General features: G+C 49.8%; 1 protein-coding gene across 1 annotated transcript in view; it reads right to left on the reverse strand.

Moving 5' to 3' along the window:
* Nucleotides 1-456: 456 nt before the first annotated feature.
* Nucleotides 457-18,308, reverse strand: part of BDH1 (3-hydroxybutyrate dehydrogenase 1) — a 41,440-nt gene continuing 23,588 nt past the window's right edge. The window contains exons 5-7 of the mRNA XM_074963313.1: nt 13,121-13,262; nt 5,692-5,844; nt 457-2,520 (exon numbers count right to left, since the gene is read on the reverse strand). Coding sequence (XP_074819414.1) covers nt 2,051-2,520; nt 5,692-5,844; nt 13,121-13,262 — 765 coding nt within the window. The 3' untranslated portion in view covers nt 457-2,050. The remainder of the gene's footprint in view (nt 2,521-5,691; nt 5,845-13,120; nt 13,263-18,308) is intronic.

The following is an 18,308-nucleotide window of genomic DNA, read 5'->3' on the forward strand; positions in this document are numbered from 1 at the left end:
GCGTGCACATGTCCTCTGGTATCAAACCTGCAGACCTCAGGTGTTAATGTTGGGCCAAGTCCAGATGTAAGCCTCTCACCTTACATATCAAAAAACAAAAAGCTGGAGCCTGTGGACTTTATCACCATTAGTTTTAATGTTAATCAAGCCAAAGGATATTTTGATCATTTCCTCTTTCTACTTGCTACAGTACTTACAACAGTGCAACAAATCCTCTCTCTCCATTTTCTCTAAGAAAATTAACTCGCAGTTACATTTTTGCTCACCTCCCACGCTTGAAAAATGTAACACTCAGCACTCCTCTGAGAAAGGCTTTTTTGTTGCTGGTGTTGATTTTTATGGATGTATTTTTCTGGGTTTTTTTTACAGTACAAAATAATGTTTCTAAGTAAGGCTGCGATGTTGGCAATTTTTTTAGTAAATTTCATGGCAGAGGTGTGGGGGAAAATGTGTAAGTCACAGAAGAGGAGGGGTGGGAGATCGAGCCCACCCCACACTCACCTCACAGCAGTGGCTCCTGTCCTGTGCGGCAAGGCTTGGCTCCCTACTCCCAGCCTTGTGACCTGGCACAAGAGGTCTCAGTGCCATTCAGGTTTGGCCCTTTTGCACTTTTGTAGAGGGATCAACGGGCCAAACCTGAGTGTCACACCATGGATTAGGTTGCAACGTCACTCAGGTTGGAGGCCTAGTCAAATGTGTTTTTACAGCCATTTCCAGTATTTCATGGACTTTATTCAAATTCACGATTTCTGTGATCACTGTGACCTTTATGACAAAATCGTAGCCTTATTTCTCAGTCATGTAAACATAATAACCATCATGGATATTAAACTGCCCTTAAAGTTTATTCCTTTTTTAAATTGATTTTCTGCTAAAGATCATATCCAAACTACATTAGCTAGACAAATGTTTCAGCTCCATGACTCCTTCCGTGTAAATTATTACTCTTATTATGTACGGTTTGTACTGCAGTAGGCCTAGAAGACCCAATCAGATCAGAGCCCCATTGTGCAAGGCACTGTTCAATCCGTGCTAAAAAGGTGATGTAACTCTGAGGTCCCAAGTGAAAAAATGACATTCATCGTCAAGGTGAATGTAACGGTTGGTTCTGAATGATCCTGGCAAAATACAGGAAAACTGGTTCTCATATGGAAATGGGTCAGTGCTGCTGCTGCACTACATTACGTCAACACTAGTGCAATTAAACATACTTCAAAGCTTTTTACTTTGAAGTCACAGCGTTCAGCTACTGCTGAAGAAATGAGAAATATTAACATGGGCTGATCCTGCAGCCTTACTCGCCTGTGCAATGCTTCTCACACTCATTGGCCTCAATGGAATACTCATGTGAGGAAAGAACAGCTGAGAATAAGGGCTTCAGGGTTGGGCACATGATCTATCCAACTCCTTGGAAAGGAAGTGTATGGGAGAGAAAGACTGAACAGCTCCCTTTGACCCAGTTTCCATCTTCGTAAATGTAATGATTAAAGGACAGGATCAGCTGCTCATTTCAGTGCTTAGAGTGCTATAAGATGGGATCCCTGAATTAAAGAAACCAGCAGGATCTTGTGCTATTATGACCAGTCCCCGTAACAATCTTTGCAGCCCTTAGCCATCAATCTGCAGCAATATGCTATTGCGACAGGAGGGCCTGCGGTCTGTGGAGTGAAGGCTGCCTCCGAGTCAGGAATGGTCAAAGCTGGTGTAACTCGGTCAGCGGAAACTAGACTGAAAATCCCTTCAGAGCAATTGTAAATTCAATGAGGAGCGTAACTTGCCATCTGATTTTGGAAAAAAAAAGGAATATTTGAAATAAATAGTACAGAGCTGAGTCCCTACAATATACATAAACACATTCCTGCCTACGAAAGGTCCCATGCAACAATTACTGCCTTTTAAATTACATTCAAATGTTTAAATTAACCTTTTAGATCTAAATTATGGTACCTTGAATACAGCTAAAAAAAATACAAAAGTGACTAACGGGAAATTTGTACAACATGCCCTTTGAAATTAACCTCCCACCTTGGCAGCCTAGCGACGAGATGCCTCAGTAAATGTAGATCCGATCCGAAATAGCAGCAGGCAAGTGCGTCATGATCTGCACGCGCAGCCACCAGTAGTAATCCATGGGGTGGTAGCGGGTGTAGGGGGAGGACGACATCAGTGCATGGGTGATGCTGTTGATGACTGGCGAGGTGTCTGGTGAGCCACTGTTGCAGTAACTCTCCATCTTGGTGATTTGCTCATCCAAGTACTTCCTGCCGTAGTCTTTGCGCACAGTCTCTGGAAGCTCCTTCCACATTTTCTCTGCTATGGCTTTAATTCGCTCAGGGGTGTACAGGTTGGTGGCCCCTATGAAGTTCCCAGGTTCCACCACACAGATCTTCACTCCTTGGGGGTGCATCTCGTACCGCAGGCAATCGGAGAAGGCTTCCACCCCAAACTTAGTGATGCAGTACGACGATCGAGCAGGGCTGCCCATCCGACCCATCATGCTGCTGATGTTCACCACACGACCTAGGAAGGTGCCAGGTAAATCACAGGGACATCAGCAGAAGGAACGAGCACTACATACTCAACACATTCGATTGACTTCAGAGCCTGTTCTGATGCTCCTGAAATCTCCTGGGCCTTGGGCATTTTTTCTAGTTAGGTGTGGAGTACTGTGTGTAATTACTGTGACTGTGTGTGCAAATGGGATAACAGTGCATGTCAATTGCTAATTGTGGTAATCAGCAAAACAGGGACCAAAGGCTACTCAGCCAGTGAAGCTGACATGCCAGCGCAGGGAGGGACCCAGGACAGCTGATGGAAGCAAAGGCACCCAGTCCAAATTTCCTGAGAAATACAGGGCTGAGACCAGTTTCCTCATAGTTCCTTGCGCTCCTCTCAGTTCCAAGTCCCCAGCCCTTGCCCTTTTGCCCAGCAGCTAATCTCACCCCACAAGGGAGGAGAATGGTCAGAGATTATCCCTGTGCTGGGGTAAGCTGAATTTCTGTCTCATGTTTTTGGTCAGTTTTGCTGAAACAGAGGGTCTGTCTGGATTTTCCCTGGGAGGGGTGTGGCAGTGCAGCTGTGTTGTCAGTCGTACAGGTATGTGGCTGCACAGAGATACACAGTCCAGTTGCACAATGTGTTTCAAGGATGCTTAGTGCCTTGGTTGTATCCAAATTCATTATTGTTGCCAAAGGCACGGCAGCAGTGTGAATGTACAGCAAAGTGCGCCAGTCGTTACAAGACAGATGCATATGGGCTGCAGCATATAGAGAGATTGGAGGGTCATCAGCAAAGAGCTAGATCTGTCTGAGTAGAAAACAGCTGCCAACCCACTGGAAGGGAGGAGGGTGTTTTGCAATCTGCCCCTCTGCCTGAAATACCTTGGAGATCATTCCTCTGTTTCCATAACAGCTGGCCATCAGTCACAACCCTTTCAGAAACGGTGTTTCAGCCACATGGACTGGCAGGACAGAGCTAATCGCCAGAGCTAGGCAGGACTCTAGGGTCTCTCTGAGCACCAGCCCGGGCATGCTGAGTTAGCAATACAAACACAGGAAAACAGCCGGCTCCCAGCAACAACCTTAGAAACCAGAGGCAACCCACCAACTTCAGTGGAGTGGCTCCGAGTTTCTGAGTGGGTAATCGAGAGCACAGTTTGGCCTTTCATAGTGTATGAAAATATGAACAGGAGCAGTTAGGAGCTAAGTCATCCCCTGGGCATCTAGGAAACCTGTCGCCGGGCTGCACCGAGAGGCCTCGTGGGCTGCTGACCCCTGATTACAAGTGCAGTCTGAAGACAGATTTAGTTCTGTTGGTGGCTCTAGCTGTGGGTTGTTGCAGTGCAGGATGGGCACGTGCCCATGGAAAGCAGTGCAGTGCTCTCGACAGCCACCCGCCCGCCATGGAGTTTACATTGTTCTCCAGGAGGCAGATTTAAATAGCAAGTTAGAACTGACACAAAGTTACATTCTCTAAATTCAGCTCCTCCTGCTGCCTCTGCTGCCCTTCTGCGTCAGGCTGGTCACTGTCTCGGGGGGGAAGCAAACAAACCTGCCGGCTGCAAGGCACTCGTGGGCGTGTGCTGATTCCCACACAGCGACGCTGTTGGCATAGCTGCTCCCAGAGCAGCACAGGGTAGTGCAGCCACCCACATACCCAGCACTCCTGCGCCTGCCCAGGGCCGAGAACCACTAGGAAGAACCGGGAGCAGAACTCTGCGGCCAAAGTCAGCCTCACCCGGCATGTCTGACAAATGCAAAGCCTGCAAGGACATGCCCTTAGATCCGGACCTTCGTCCCACCAGAACCAGCACAACATGCAGTGTGATAGTGAGGCGCTAAGCAGAGGCTGGGACGAGGAGCTGGGCCAATCCTGTGCGGTGGGAATTAAGGGTGCTCAGCAGCAGGCCTTTATGTAACTCTCAGACCACATGAATGGCTGTCCTCAAAGCCCCCGAGTTTGTACAAGAGTGAGGATAAAAGGTCCAGGGTGACGCAGGCTGCCAGGAGGAGACTTCCTGAGGACATGGACATGCAGTGAGTGGAGCAGCCTAAGGGTCCTTGCTGGTTTGGCAGCACCAAGTGCTATGAGCACATCTCTGCTGGGCTAGCAGGCTGGGCCCATGCCAGCGGGGTGCAGCCCTGGAGGACTCTTTTCTTGCGATGGCATGGCTCGGATGCCCCCGGCCTGGGGTTGTGCCTAGAGGCCATTTGGAAACCTCGGCTAGTGCCATTTAATTGGATGTTGTAATTTCCTGCACTTTCTGTCTCTCACTGCTGTTAATGTAACACCCCAGACACAGCTGTCATACCTGTAGTGTGCTTTGAGGTTAAGAAGAGTTGAAATTTAATAGCTTAGCTGGCTCAATATGGGACTTTCTTCCCCTTACGTCTCTTTGCAAAATCCATGTGAACCCCAGGTTTGTGATCTTTAGGTTAGAAACCCCATTGCTGGCAGCTCCGCACTCACTATAACGAGCCACCCGACACTAACAGCCCCCGTGTCGGCTGCTCCGTACTCACTATGACAAGCCACCCGACACTAACAGTCCCCGTGTCGGCCGCTCCGCACTCACCAGGACGAGCCAGCCGACACTAACAGTCCCCGTGTAGGCCGCTCCGCACTCACTATGACGAGCCAGCCAATACTAACAGTCCCCATTTCGGCTGCTCCGCACTCAGTGTGACTAGCCACTCTACAATAACAAACCCAGGGCCACCTGAGATGCAGCAGGAAACAATTTCCCTGATGCCACTGTAGCTTCTCCAGGCCAGCAAGAGCAGAGCCAGTTTATTTACAGAAGGGCAACTCGGGAGGTTCTGGCCACATATCTACCATGTCCAGCAACTCCAAAGCAGTTAAAAGGAGTTATGAAACCCATCCGGTGATGGACTAAACCCTGCACTCAGATATGACGTGATGGACAATAATATAGAACCCTGCCCTGCGGGGGAAAGTCACTCGCAGACTGTTTGGGCGGCTTCTCTGTTGCCCTTCACTGAGTGGTGTTCTTTCACGCCCACTGTGTCCAGGTGTGAACACTGCCCTTCTCAGCTGGTAGCATTTCACACATCCCTCACACCAGGAGCAGGACAATGGGAATCGGCCCTTCATCCACTAACACACCCGAGAAGCAGGAGAGCAGGGTTACAAACATGCTTGGGGGATGCTAACATGCAGGAAATCACTCACCTTTGGCCCTCCGGATTAGAGGGAGGAAGGCCTTAGTGGTTCGGATCGTCCCCCACAGATTCACTTCAGCTACCTCCTTGTAGGTCTCCAAGCTGGTGAACTCTACTTCTCCGAACGTGGAGATCCCAGCATTGTTCACCAGCCCCCAAAGCCCTGCAGATTAAATCCAGCACGAAAAATCACCACTTTGCAATTAATGACAGAATCCTGGGAAAGGGCTTTCTAATGGATTATCGAATCATATCGTGCAGCTTTTAATTACAATAATACCAAGGTCTGATAGCACTTTTCATCTGTGGCTCTCACAGCACTATACAGAAGAGGTCAGCATCATTTCCCCCATTTCATAGATGGGGAAATTGAGGCACAGAGACGTGATGTGATTTTCCCAAGATCACCCAGCAGGCCAGTGGCAGAGCCAAGAATATAACCCAGGTCTCCTGAGTTCCAGACTATCCACTACGCCTCACTGCCTTCCCATCTTAACCCATAAAGATGAATTCCAGAGTGGAAAGAACCCAAATCTGTGCTCACCTAACTGAGCAGACCATCGTCACAATCTATTCAGCAACACCTAACTCAGGGAGAGCATTACAAATCATGTTAATGAAATTCTAAATGAAATAAATACAGAATCTCCTTCCTCCTCCTTTATCAGATTAAAACATAGGAAAAAAAAATCCTGTTTCCAAATGCAAACAAGAACTGGCGAGATCGAGCAGAGACAATGGACTGTTGTCCAGAGTTAGTTACGTGCCGCAGTGCAGGCATACAAGGAAAGAGACACTGGAAAAAGAAAATGCCAAACTGAAACTGTCTCTGTAAATCCAAATTTATCATAGCTAGATTGGGCTGAAATGTCATGAGATCATCACAAGAGCATTAGTTCTCATACAACACATAACTGCCCATATTTCCCGTGGCCTGCAATACTGTAAGAGCCTAACAGCACTTTGGTGCTTCCACTCAGGAGGTGCAGAGATCCTGGAAATGATTGAAAGGAGAAAGATCAAAGTTTGAGATCTGGATGCAGATTCAGATTGTCCCTTCCTCAGATCTCCATGTTATCTTCATGGTGAAATAAAACCCAAGTAACCACATTACAGGGCACAGTGCAGATCTGTGCCACTTTATTTCATAACCTGAGAAACATTCTTTGTGAATTGGACTAAAAAGAAACTACATCCAAAAGCAAAAGCCAGACATCCTCTCCATAAAGGGCTTGTCTGCAATAGAGTTTTGCACCGCAAGGTTGTTAGCCAATTTGTAAAGGCTAGTATGAATACTCCCCCAAGCCCTAAGGTAAACGACAAACTTTTGTAGTCTGGAACAAACATGTAGGAAGTGTCCAGACTAACTTTCACAAATGGATTAACTGCCTCAAAGTAACTGTCAATCCGCTAATTTGAGCTAAAAACTCTAGTGCTAACATAAAAGCCAGAAGGTTTGCAATGCCGGGGGAGGGGAGCGTGTGATATGTGCACATCTCTCCTGCCTCTTCCTTTTGTTCTTTCTTCTAGGAGAAAGAAGAGGAAACTGACCACTGCTGTTCTCATCAGGCGTCAGTGATTAATGAATGGCTAGAGGAGAAATGTGACATAATTTGAACCAACTTGATACAGGAATCTACCTGCCATAAAAAACTATTGCCAAGTCCCATGAGATAGCTTCGCTTTGTTGTCTAGTAAAAGCCAAATGCTACCTGCTGATTGGGGGTGTTTGACAGAGCCCATGTTCTGGGAATTAAGCCACAGAGGGCAAACTCCTAATCTGCAGCTGAGAATTTTGGGTTGTTGGACGTTTAGACATGTACTTAATCACAGTAATGTGTTTATTTTATACGAATTACGGAACAATTAGTCTCTGGCTTCCTCTGTATTATCTCAGTTAGAGCCTTACTCTTCCCCGTGGCAGTTCTCTGCTACCAGGGCTGAATTAAGGACATTCTTTAGGGGAAGGAAATTGCCGGTTATCAAAGTGTTCCTAACATTCCATCAGATGCCCGTGGGCAGCTGAGGCTTTCACAGAGCAGAAGCTCAAGTGCTGTCCTCTCCTCACAGTGAGGTGTTTCTGGTGAGTACACGTCTTTCTCACTCAGGCTGAAGACAAGTCAATTCCGGCCTCCCCGCTGGAGCCTGTACAATCTGAGAAAGCGTTAACGGTCCTAACCAGCTTTGCAGGAAACTTCCCAGAGGGGTCTCCGTTTCTATGAATTATTTGCTTAGCTGATGTGGTCTTCTAAAAAACATTGTCTCTAATCTCCAGTCGTCCAGACGTGGCCTCACGATTGCCCTTCTGGGTTTACAAGAGAGCAGTATTGCATCCACTACTGGCCCAGCTCAGCACATGAATATGGGAAGGGAATCCATTAATGATCCTCCTCCCCAGGCTTCTGCTGCCTCTGAATGGGGCTAATTATGCCTGTTACTTTACAAGCTGCAATGTATTAATTAATAAACAAAACATAATTAGCACCGATCTTCAACTCTTTTCACCAACACTTGTCCCAGTCCTGCATGCCTTGAGCATCCAGAACTGTTGTGGATTTTAACGGCCTCAGTGGGAGTTCTGGGTGCACGAGGCCTTTAGGACTGGCTCCACTAACTAGTTAATGTTCACAGTGCCCTTGTGCAGAAGGCAAGCCTCAATGTCTGCATTGGGCAAATGAGAGACAGCCTCAGCGGATGACTTGCCATATGTGTCAGACCTGAGACTAGTACTCAGAAATTCCTCCCTCTCCCACTAGGGCATGGCCGTGTTCCCCCTCCACCCACCCTCTCTCCCTCCCTGTAAAGTGAACACCACAAAGACACAATGGTCTGATATAGCAAATGAACAGTGCAAAACAAAACTGCTGGCAGTCTCGGGATGGACAGCTCCAGAGACTGAGGGATCGCTCCTTCTAGGGGCGGAGCACTCTGGCCCCAATCTAGCAAAGCACTTAAACTGGTGCTTAACTTTAAGCAGGTGAGTGGAGCCCCACTAGCTGCTGTTTATTCTCGGAATGAAGCAGCATTCACCGGTACAAGCTTCCCCACACTGTCCTGGTGCTTCAGCAGTGATCTTCCAGGACGACCAACTTTGGAAGCGAGTTCTCTCTCTATGTCTCCACTGGCACTGCCAAGGAGGGTACCAATGCTGACAGGATTACTTTGCGATGTGGTCACCTCTCTGTTTGAATCTGGATGGAGACCCACCAAACAAACGTGAGGTGGTAGCAGCTTTCAGCTATACACACAGCCAATCTGGACTAGATTCCAATGGGCAGTCTGCAGGTGGGAGATGTGGGTTCTGCTCCCCAGATTCGCTATGTGACCTGAGGCAGGTCATTTAACCTACCTGTAAAACGGGGCTAATGACGCTCGCTCCCTAGGATGTGGGGAGGTTTGTGAGGCACTGGGAGAACACAGACACAGCAGCACAAAGAGCCGTTATTACAACCCTGCAGATGAAGCCCCCTCGGCTTCCAGGAGGCCTGGCAGATGAAGTGAATCCGGACAGAACATGAGGAAACTTCTCCAGCCTCACAGTGGGGTTTATAATAGGGGCAGATTATCACAGCTGGTTCCATGCCAACCTCTCCCCTAGTTTACTAAGAGGCTGAGCTCTGGCACGGCACCACCTGGTGCACAAAGCATGCATGGCACCAGTCCTGCTGATAACACAAGCAGGTCTTCCATTCAGGATGAAGAAAGGTTTGGCTCATCAAAACTCAGGGCCAGCACCCAGCTCGAGCCTGGCACCGCTGGCGTGAACCGGTGCCCTGCCGCCGCTGGAGCCGGGCCCGCCTGGCGTGAACCGGTGCCCTGCCGCCGCTGGAGCCGGGCCCTGCTGGCGTGAACCGGTGCCCTGCCGCCGCTGGAGCCGGGCCCGGCTGGCGTGAACCGGTGCCCTGCCGCCGCTGGAGCCGGGCCCGGCTGGCGTGAACCGGTGCCCTGCCGCCGCTGGAGCCGGGCCCGGCTGGCGTGAACCGGTGCCCTGCCGCCGCTGGAGCCGGGCCCGGCTGGCGTGAACCGGTGCCCTGCCGCCGCTGGAGCCGGGCCCGGCTGGCGTGAACCGGTGCCCTGCCGCCGCTGGAGCCGGGCCCGCCTGGCGTGAACCGGTGCCCTGCCGCCGCTGGAGCCGGGCCCTGCTGGTGAGAAATGGTGTCCTGCCGCCGCTGGAGCCGGGCCCGGCTGGCGTGAACCGGTGCTCTGCCGCCGCTGGAGCCGGGCCCGCCTGACGTGAACCGGTGCCCTGCCGCCGCTGGAGCCGGGCCCGGCTGGCGTGAACCGGTGCCCTGCCGCCGCTGGAGCCGGGCCCGGCTGGCGTGAACCGGTGCCCTGCCGCCGCTGGAGCCGGGCCCGGCTGGCGTGAATTGGTGCCCTGCCGCTGCTGGAGCCGGGCCCGGCTGGCGTGAACCGGTGCCCTGCCGCCGCTGGAATTTTGGGGGGATTTTTTGAAAGCCTGAAGAGGGGGTTTCAGGATGGGGTCCCTGTTGAGTATGGGTTGTAGTTGTTTGATGGTACCCCATATGAGGGGTTCCAGTGAGGGCTGGTAGGGGAAACTGGGGGTGTGAGGTCAGAGGGGGTTTTATTTCTGTACTGAAGCAGGTTCTCTTGGGATCTTTGGGTGGCCTGTTCCAGGATACAATCCACTACATGGACACCACTTGACACCCCAACATCATCAATTTATCAGCGCTACCCCACGCCAGCGCTGAATTATCTGTCCTCTTCCAGGGGCTGAATTTCTGACCCACTACAGACCCTGATATCATACTAACATTCGGAGGACTAGAATTCCGGTAACTCTGCCTCAAAGAATTCTGTCACAGCAATCATGAGATCACCCGCACTTACCATGCCCCTACCGACAGGCATAAGAAAAGAGAGTCATCTGACTGGACACGCTACACTCTTGATCGTTACATTGACTGCTTCAGGGAAAACATTGACTGTGAAACCCTAACAAACACCATATCCACACAATCTCTCCACCGCTGGGAGGGTAGCTATAAAGCCCCTGAAATCCAACCACCAGAGAGTGACCAAACCAGCAGGCAAAGGGGCCGCCATCGTAGTCCTCAATCATGACGACTATGCTAATGAGGCCAAACGACAACTCTTCAGATAGCACCTGCTCTACAGAACTCAGAGAAGACCCCACACCAGAATTCACCCAGAAATGTAAGGATATCATCAAATCCTTCCCCAGACAACTCCCAAAGAAATCCTACAACCTCATCCCCCACAAGCCCACCACGGGGACCTTCTGCAAGCTTCCCAAGACACACAGACAAGGGAGCCCAGGCAGCCCCATAACTTTTCTAGGCCCTAAAAATCAAGATTTGAATAAAGAGACCGTTGGAATAAGACATGAATCTAATCTATAATCCACTAACACCCCCCCATACACACACAGCTGCTGCCCTCCCACTTCCTTTCTCCCCATGATTGGAGAGGTGTTAACAGGCTACTTCCCCTGAAACGGTCCCTTGAAATATGTGTTAACTCCTTATGCTAAACAATCTGTTCCACCTTGTGTATAGCTGTGACAGCTGAGTTCATCTCCCAGATCTGAGGGAGAGCTCTGTGTAAGCTCAAAGGCTTGTCTCTCTCCCGCAACAGAAGTTGGTCCCATAAAAGATATTACCGCCCCCACCTTGTCTCCCTCATAATCCCCAGTACACATACAAAATGATGGGGTCTAAATTAGCTTTTGCCGCTCAAGAAAGAGAGCTTGGCATCATTGTGGATAGTTCTCTGAAAACAGCCAAAAAAAAGCAAACAGAATGTTGGGAATCATTAGGAAAGGGAATAGATAAGACAGAAAATATCATATTGCCCCTATATAAATCCATGGTACGCCCACATCTTGAATATTGCCTGCAGATGTGGTTGCCCCATCTCAAAAAAGATATATTGGAATTGGAAAAGGTTCAATAAAGGGCAACAAAAATGATTAAGGGTTTGGAACAGCTTCCGTGTGAGGAGAGATTAATAAGACTGGGACTTCTCAGCTTGGAAAAGAGACAACTAAGGGGGGATAGGATAGAGGTCTATAAAGTCATGACTAGTGTGGAGAAAGTGAATAAGGAAGTGTTATTTACCCCTTCACATAAGAATCAGTAGTTACCCAATTAAATATATAGGCATCAGGTTTAAAACAAACACAAGGAAGTACTTCTTCACACAATGCACAGTCAACCTGTGGAACTCATTGTCAGGAAATGTTGTGAAGGACAAAAGTATAATTAGGTTAAAAAAGAATTAGCTATCTTCATGGAGGATAGGTCCATCAATGGCTGTTAGCCAAGATGGTCAGGGACACCCCCACGCTCTGGGTGTCACTAAACCTCTGACTGCCAGAAGCTGGGAATGGGCAACAGGGGATGGATCACTTGATAATTGCCCTGTTCTGTTCATTCTCTCTGAAGCATCTGGCACCAGCTGCTGTTGTAAGACAGGATACTGGGCTGGACGGACTATTGGTCTGGCCCAGTATGGTCGTTCTTATGAGGTGCCTAAATCATGTTGTGGATATAGCCCTAAGTTTACCCTCACAGGCAATTTGCACCAGCATCCTCCCACTGGGGGTTTCACCAAATGGGGGATGTTCTCCCTTATGCTGGGGCTCCATGGCAGACCTCCAGGGGAGACTGTGAGATACACACATCCCCTGGCCCTTCTGGATCACTCACTTTTGGGGCTGTGCTGGCCAACTGTTCCCAGCTCCTGAAAGGAAAGTGGGAGGTTTCAGATGCTTTGCTCTCCCTTCCTGCAGGACTTTCCTCAGTGGGCCCCATGTGTTGGACTGTGCTGGTGTAGCCCAGGGCCAAAGCTCTGTACTAGGAGAGTGTAGAGAGCCAGTGGGAGTCACTGTTTAACTGGGAGAGTGCAGGAGAGGGGGATGAGTAACTGAGATAGCAGCTGGCACCCAGCTGATTCTTAACACATATTTCAAAATGTAATTCCCGTTCAAACCATACCCTGCTGTCTACATTGCTTCAGGTGGCTCCTGCCCCACTGGGATGCTCCAGAAGATGCCCTGCTGTGCCTGGCAGTCACTGCAGGGCCCTGCTGCAGCATGACAGAGGCTTATAAAGGCTCTGGCTGCATGCTGCAGCAGCTCGTGCTGAGGCATCAGAGCAGAACTGGAGGTGGGCAGCACGATTCCCATGGGGCCTGAGCCATGTGGGGCACTCAGCACGCTCCTGGCAAGTCACACATTCGGATAGGTGAGGCTACTTTTAACCTTAGTGACAGAAAGTCTCACAGTGATCTGGGGGGTCTGGATGGGACAGCCTGCTTAGCACTGCTGCTGCCTGAAGCTTTATCCCCTTCACACACAGCTTTTGGAGCCTGCCCTGAAAATCACTTGAGGCTGAAGCCAAGAGAGCTCCTTCCGTGTAAGTCTGTGACACAAAACCCAATGAACAATCTCCCACCTTTCTGGGGGTCCTTCAAACTGGCACCCATATGCTCCACCGCGCGGTCAATCTCTTGGCTGTTGCAGACATTGAGCTGGATAGTTCTCATTCGTTCACTCTTCATATTGTCCAGTTCTTGAGAACCTGCTTCTCCTTGGTCCTAGGCAGAGGAAAGAAATCAGTTTACATCTGTTCGGGACTCGTGTGAAGTTTGTGCAAGAAGAAAAGGGCCAAACACAAGCCAGCCGCTAAAAGAAAACCATGAGAGTTCAGTGGGTGGTTACTGGATGGCTGGCTTGCCCCTGCAGCTCTGGGGTGGAGGGGAAAGCTCTTTTCATAAGGAGGGAGTTACTCCCCCTGGAAGAATATCCCTCTGGGAGACCCTCCCCTGACCATTTAGCCCTGGCTGCTGAGTCTCCCACTTAATCTGCTTTGAAGAACTGCTCCTTTCTGAGGGAAAGAGAGAGTGTGAGATGTTACTTCCACATGACTCAGACTTATGGGGCTTGGGTAATGCCCCATACTGAGAGCGAAAGGGGGCTGGGTCCCTCCTTCCTTTGGGCAAGTAACTCAGCTGAGTTGAGTTGAGTTGAGACTTGCTCTTTAAGATTCACGTTTGGCTGGGAAACGATAACATATCGTGTGCAGAAAATCACCCAGCAGCAAGAGTGGCTGTAAGCTTAGCACAAACCCGTCCTTAATCACAGAATCAGGGCTGGAAGGGCACTGGGGCACCTAGTCCAGCCCCTATAACGTGTGGGCATCTCTGCACCCTTCTTTCCTATAAGCCACTGGCTATGCTGGGTTCTCACACACAGAGGTGAACGTGCAGATCAGAGGTGCTTGTGGCCCTGCTACTGCTCAGGATGGTGCCTCGAGGCCAAAGAACCTGGCTGTCCCTCTCTCTCTCAGCAGTTTTCCCAGAACAGATAGACCGTGGAAGAGGCTCTCCCCAGGGCCGGCTCCTGATCACTCCCTCTCTCTGTTCCTATCTCCCCTTCTTGGCACCTTTCTTCTCAGCTGAACATGCCCAATCCCCTCAGTGGGTCCTTTCAGAATTTACATCCTAACCCCTTCACCATCTTTACTGCCCTTCTCTCCAGCTGATCCAGGCCATCCGGCAGCAGGACACTCCAAACCGTTGACACTGCTCCAGAGATCACACATGGGCACATCCCCTTGGCTGCATTTACTCTCACTGCATCCTTTTATTACACACCTCTTTCTCAGCAAGCTCGCTCTCATTGATATGTCTGCTCTGAGCAGTTCCCCCAGCGGTGTGGAAATGTGGGCTGTGTTCACGTATCTACCTGGACTCTCATTCAGTCACGTTTTACACTGTATTCTAAGCTCTCTCTGCTCTTGCCTCCTAACCCCCAGCACACGCCGCAGCTCCTTCCTCTCCACATGGCACGGTTTGGACCTGATGCTGAGAGGTGGCTGTGAATTTCACAGGCTCATCCCTTCTCAGGACCAGTCCCTTGACTGGCAAGACAGCACTAGCTACAGGACAGCCCTGGCCATTGCACAGATCCCTTGGTGACGATAGTGAAAGTCTGGCTTGAAAAAGCCTTGTGTCCTCTCCTCATTGCGAGAAACTCCCTCTGCCTCACCTCCACAACGTGTCATCAGGAAACAGTTCTCTTTTTCTTCTGCACAAGCCAGTCACACAGCTCGTCCCTTGTGTGACGGCAGCCGAGCTCCGGTCTCCTTCCTGCTGTACCCTCTCTAGCTGGCTCTGCGTTAGTTCCCTGCTGGTTAGCGTTAATATGCAAGCACTTTAGGGCTCTTCTCTTCTGACCTTTTACAACTGATTTGGCAAAACATCCCTGAGAGAATAAAACTGCCCTCACCCTCCTCTCTAGACTTGTAGATGAGAGAGCTGGGAGAGACCTGTCAGAGCACCCAGCCCACAATGCTGGGGCAGGCCAGTTTCTGTGGCGCATTCTCCAGTGCTTTGTACTGTCTAGTTCTAAATAGCCCAAGTGACAGGGCTTCCCCTGCTTCCCTGGGCAGGCTATCCACCGCCTACGTTCTCCCTGAGACTGAGGACTGGTCTCTACTTGGAAGTGATATCAACATAAACTACACCGGTCATGGGTGTGAAAACCCCAAATCCCTGACGGATGTAGCTATTCCGTGCTTCCATCAACACAGGGAGGTGGTGTTCCTGCACCGACAGAACAACCCCTTCCATCGGTGTAGGCTGTCTACACACTATGGGGCTATGCCGACATAGCAATGCTGATAGTCTCCATAGAGCGGACATACCCTCAGCCTACCTTTCCCCTAGCTCAGAGCCCTCTCAACCAGAAGGCTGATCCTCCCATCTGTCCAATCCCAACATCTCACTGTGTTGGCAGAATGATGGCCGCTGATCCCTAAGTCCCTGCACTTCTGCTTCTTCCAAGGATTCTCCTGAAGGCTCCTCCTTTCCCAGGCCTCATCTGCTCTGGTTCGTGGTAGGATTTCTCTGGAGTTCATTAACTCACATCTCCGATGTCTTGTCTATTCTCTTCTCCATCTTTCCTTGGCATGCCTCTCCTGTTCCAGTGTGGGCTGTGTTAGTAGTGATTAGTATTTGCCCTTATAAGAAGACATCATGTGCTTGATTCACACAGAAACATTCTGCAGAGATGCATACGAAAATGCAGCACGTTCAGACCCATGTGTGGCTTTTTGGATTGCTTGTTTTGATTGTGATTGGAAAGACAGCTTAGTGCAGACGTTGGTTGCTTGCTCAAACACAGGTGGTGCTGAGGTCACTGTGTGTAGGCCAAAAAAGTCAAACAACATACATACAGCACATCTAGAGATGCCAGGAAGAAGTCACAAAATGCAACCATGCAAATTCCTCACAATCAGAAGACAGGGCCGGAAGAAGTAAGAGAGGAAAAGTGAAACAAAAAAATACCTCTCCCTGCCCCCATGGCAAATTTTGGAAAAGCTGGGAAATCAACTCCCAGAGAAGAAAATCTTGCAGCCCAGGTTCAGTGGGGTGGATCACAATGACCATGTCACCAAGTGCTGGAGGTACTGGCCAGGACTACACAGAGAAACAGGCATCTTTTGTGAGAATCCAGTTCCCACTGCAAAGCCCCCAGGCCTCTGTGCCACAGCTACTTCTAGAGATACTCTTCAGCATCGTAAGGTCTCCTGGCCACTTCACCACTGCCCCTTCTCCCTCCCACAGCTACAGAGCTACCTTGGCAGGCCCAGATTCTTCTGTCCCCCCACCCGACACGTTGAGCTAAACCCCACATTGACCAGTGCTGAGAAAGGGACAAGGGGTGGGATCCTGATGGCCAGGGTGGAGAACAAGCAGTGGCCAGGGGACACAAGGATGTAGTGCTGCTCCTCTGGAAAGGAGCAGAGTCAGTTGTGCTGATTGCAGATGCCCTTGCCAGCAGACTATGCCCTGTTGGGGATACGGTGCATTGGCTGGCGCGATACTCTGTTTCCATCTCCTAGTGACCTCTGGAGCAGTATCCAGACATCCTGCCCTCTGCTATGTGGAGAGGAGATGCTGTCTATGCCATTTTCCCCATTGCATGCTGGCTCTACGGGGGCAAGATTTCAGCCCCAGATCTGAACCCTGCTGCCATCTTTCTGTTTCCCAGTTACCCTCCAGTGCCCCCGGGCTACGACCTGGTGGCCCCATCAGCCTGGTCATGGTGGCCCTGCAGTGCAGCATTTCATCTTCGAGCCCTGGGAGCCTCCTGTGCCATCCTATGGGCCTTTCAATAAACTGTTCACATGCTCATTTGCTACCCCATTCCCTTGGCTACTCACTCCCCAACAACGCCATAAGGCCTGAGCACGTGAGAGCAAAGCAAGCAAGGACTCCATGACACGCCTAACAGCTGTGTAGATATCAGAGAGGTCCAATGGAGACAGATATGTTGCTGGAAAAATACCTTCTTCATCTTGTGTCATCTGGCTCCTATAGCTATTAACCAAAGAGGTGAAATAAGGCTGCTGCAGGGTGATGCTTACTTGGATCCAAGCTGCCATTATCTTTGGCAAGGAATCAAAATGTTTGGAAGCACCTGGTTGTGAAATGATGCATTTATAGAACCACAGTGGCAGATCCTCAGCTGCTTACTTGGTTTCCACTCATTCCTGATTCAAGACAAAACTCTCCCTGACTGCAGTTTGAGTTTCCCTGTGTAAAAATCAAGCAAGGAGCTCAGGGTTTGACCCCAACAGAAGATTTTGACTAATTAAAAAGTAGCACCAGATGTTCATTGCACACACTCTATTCATTTGCATGTGGAGGCGGCCGCGGAAAAACATTGTAAATCAAACCTATGGCCTTGAAGTGCAGCTATACTCTGCAAAGGTGACAACGTGAAAATGATACTCTGAAGTACTGCATTCATTTTCCACCAATCACTTCTAGATCAATTCACTTAATTTACATACTAAAAGACAACTCTTCTTATTCCCACCTCTAGAAATTCTACCTAGGATCTGAAAACCGTGCTGGGTTTCTTTCTGCCTAAGATCATCACCAGTATAATCGTTCTGCAATCAGAAGTTTGCTCAGTTTTGCTAATGATGCTTGAGGCATGAATCAAATTCAGGTCTCTCTCCCATAGCTGTACTGGTTCTGCAGGGCTAACAACAGAAACTTGGATTAGTCCATGATGTCAGGATATGACTTGAAGACCCACTGGGAGCAGATCTGCTGAGTAGGCTTTTGCCATTTTCACAGTCACTTTTCTGCTGATAACCCCTTTGAAGGCCTGTTGGCAGCACTTGCTATGGTCTCACTCTTTGAAGAACACACCAAGGGGAGTCCAGCAGAAAGTGCTACATCTAATTCCTGAGTGAGAGGCATTATGTGGAACACACTCTGCCGAGCGTTGGAATGGCGTTCACAACCATGCACCGCCTCTTGTCGCTTCCAGAGCCACTGCCAGGCAGTTCAGGCCCAAAACATGGCTTATGTGGGAATTGTCACAGGCCAGGGTTTTCTGAAGTGACAGAGATTGTAGGTGCCCAGCTTGACACACCATAAAGGAGCCTGAGTTTCAGACAGTGCAGATCACCCACCCTCTGAACATCCGCCCCTTTAAGGTCTCTCAGGTCAGCAGCCAAAAACCAAGGCCCCCAAAATCACTAGTCGCTTCTCAACATTTTGGCCAGATCTGCCCCGGTGCTGATGTTCATTCTACATCTCTTTCATCTTTAGTATCAGAGG

The sequence above is a fragment of the Natator depressus genome, chromosome 9 (assembly GCF_965152275.1).
Source record: "Natator depressus isolate rNatDep1 chromosome 9, rNatDep2.hap1, whole genome shotgun sequence".
In the NCBI taxonomy this organism is placed as follows: domain Eukaryota; kingdom Metazoa; phylum Chordata; order Testudines; family Cheloniidae; genus Natator; species Natator depressus.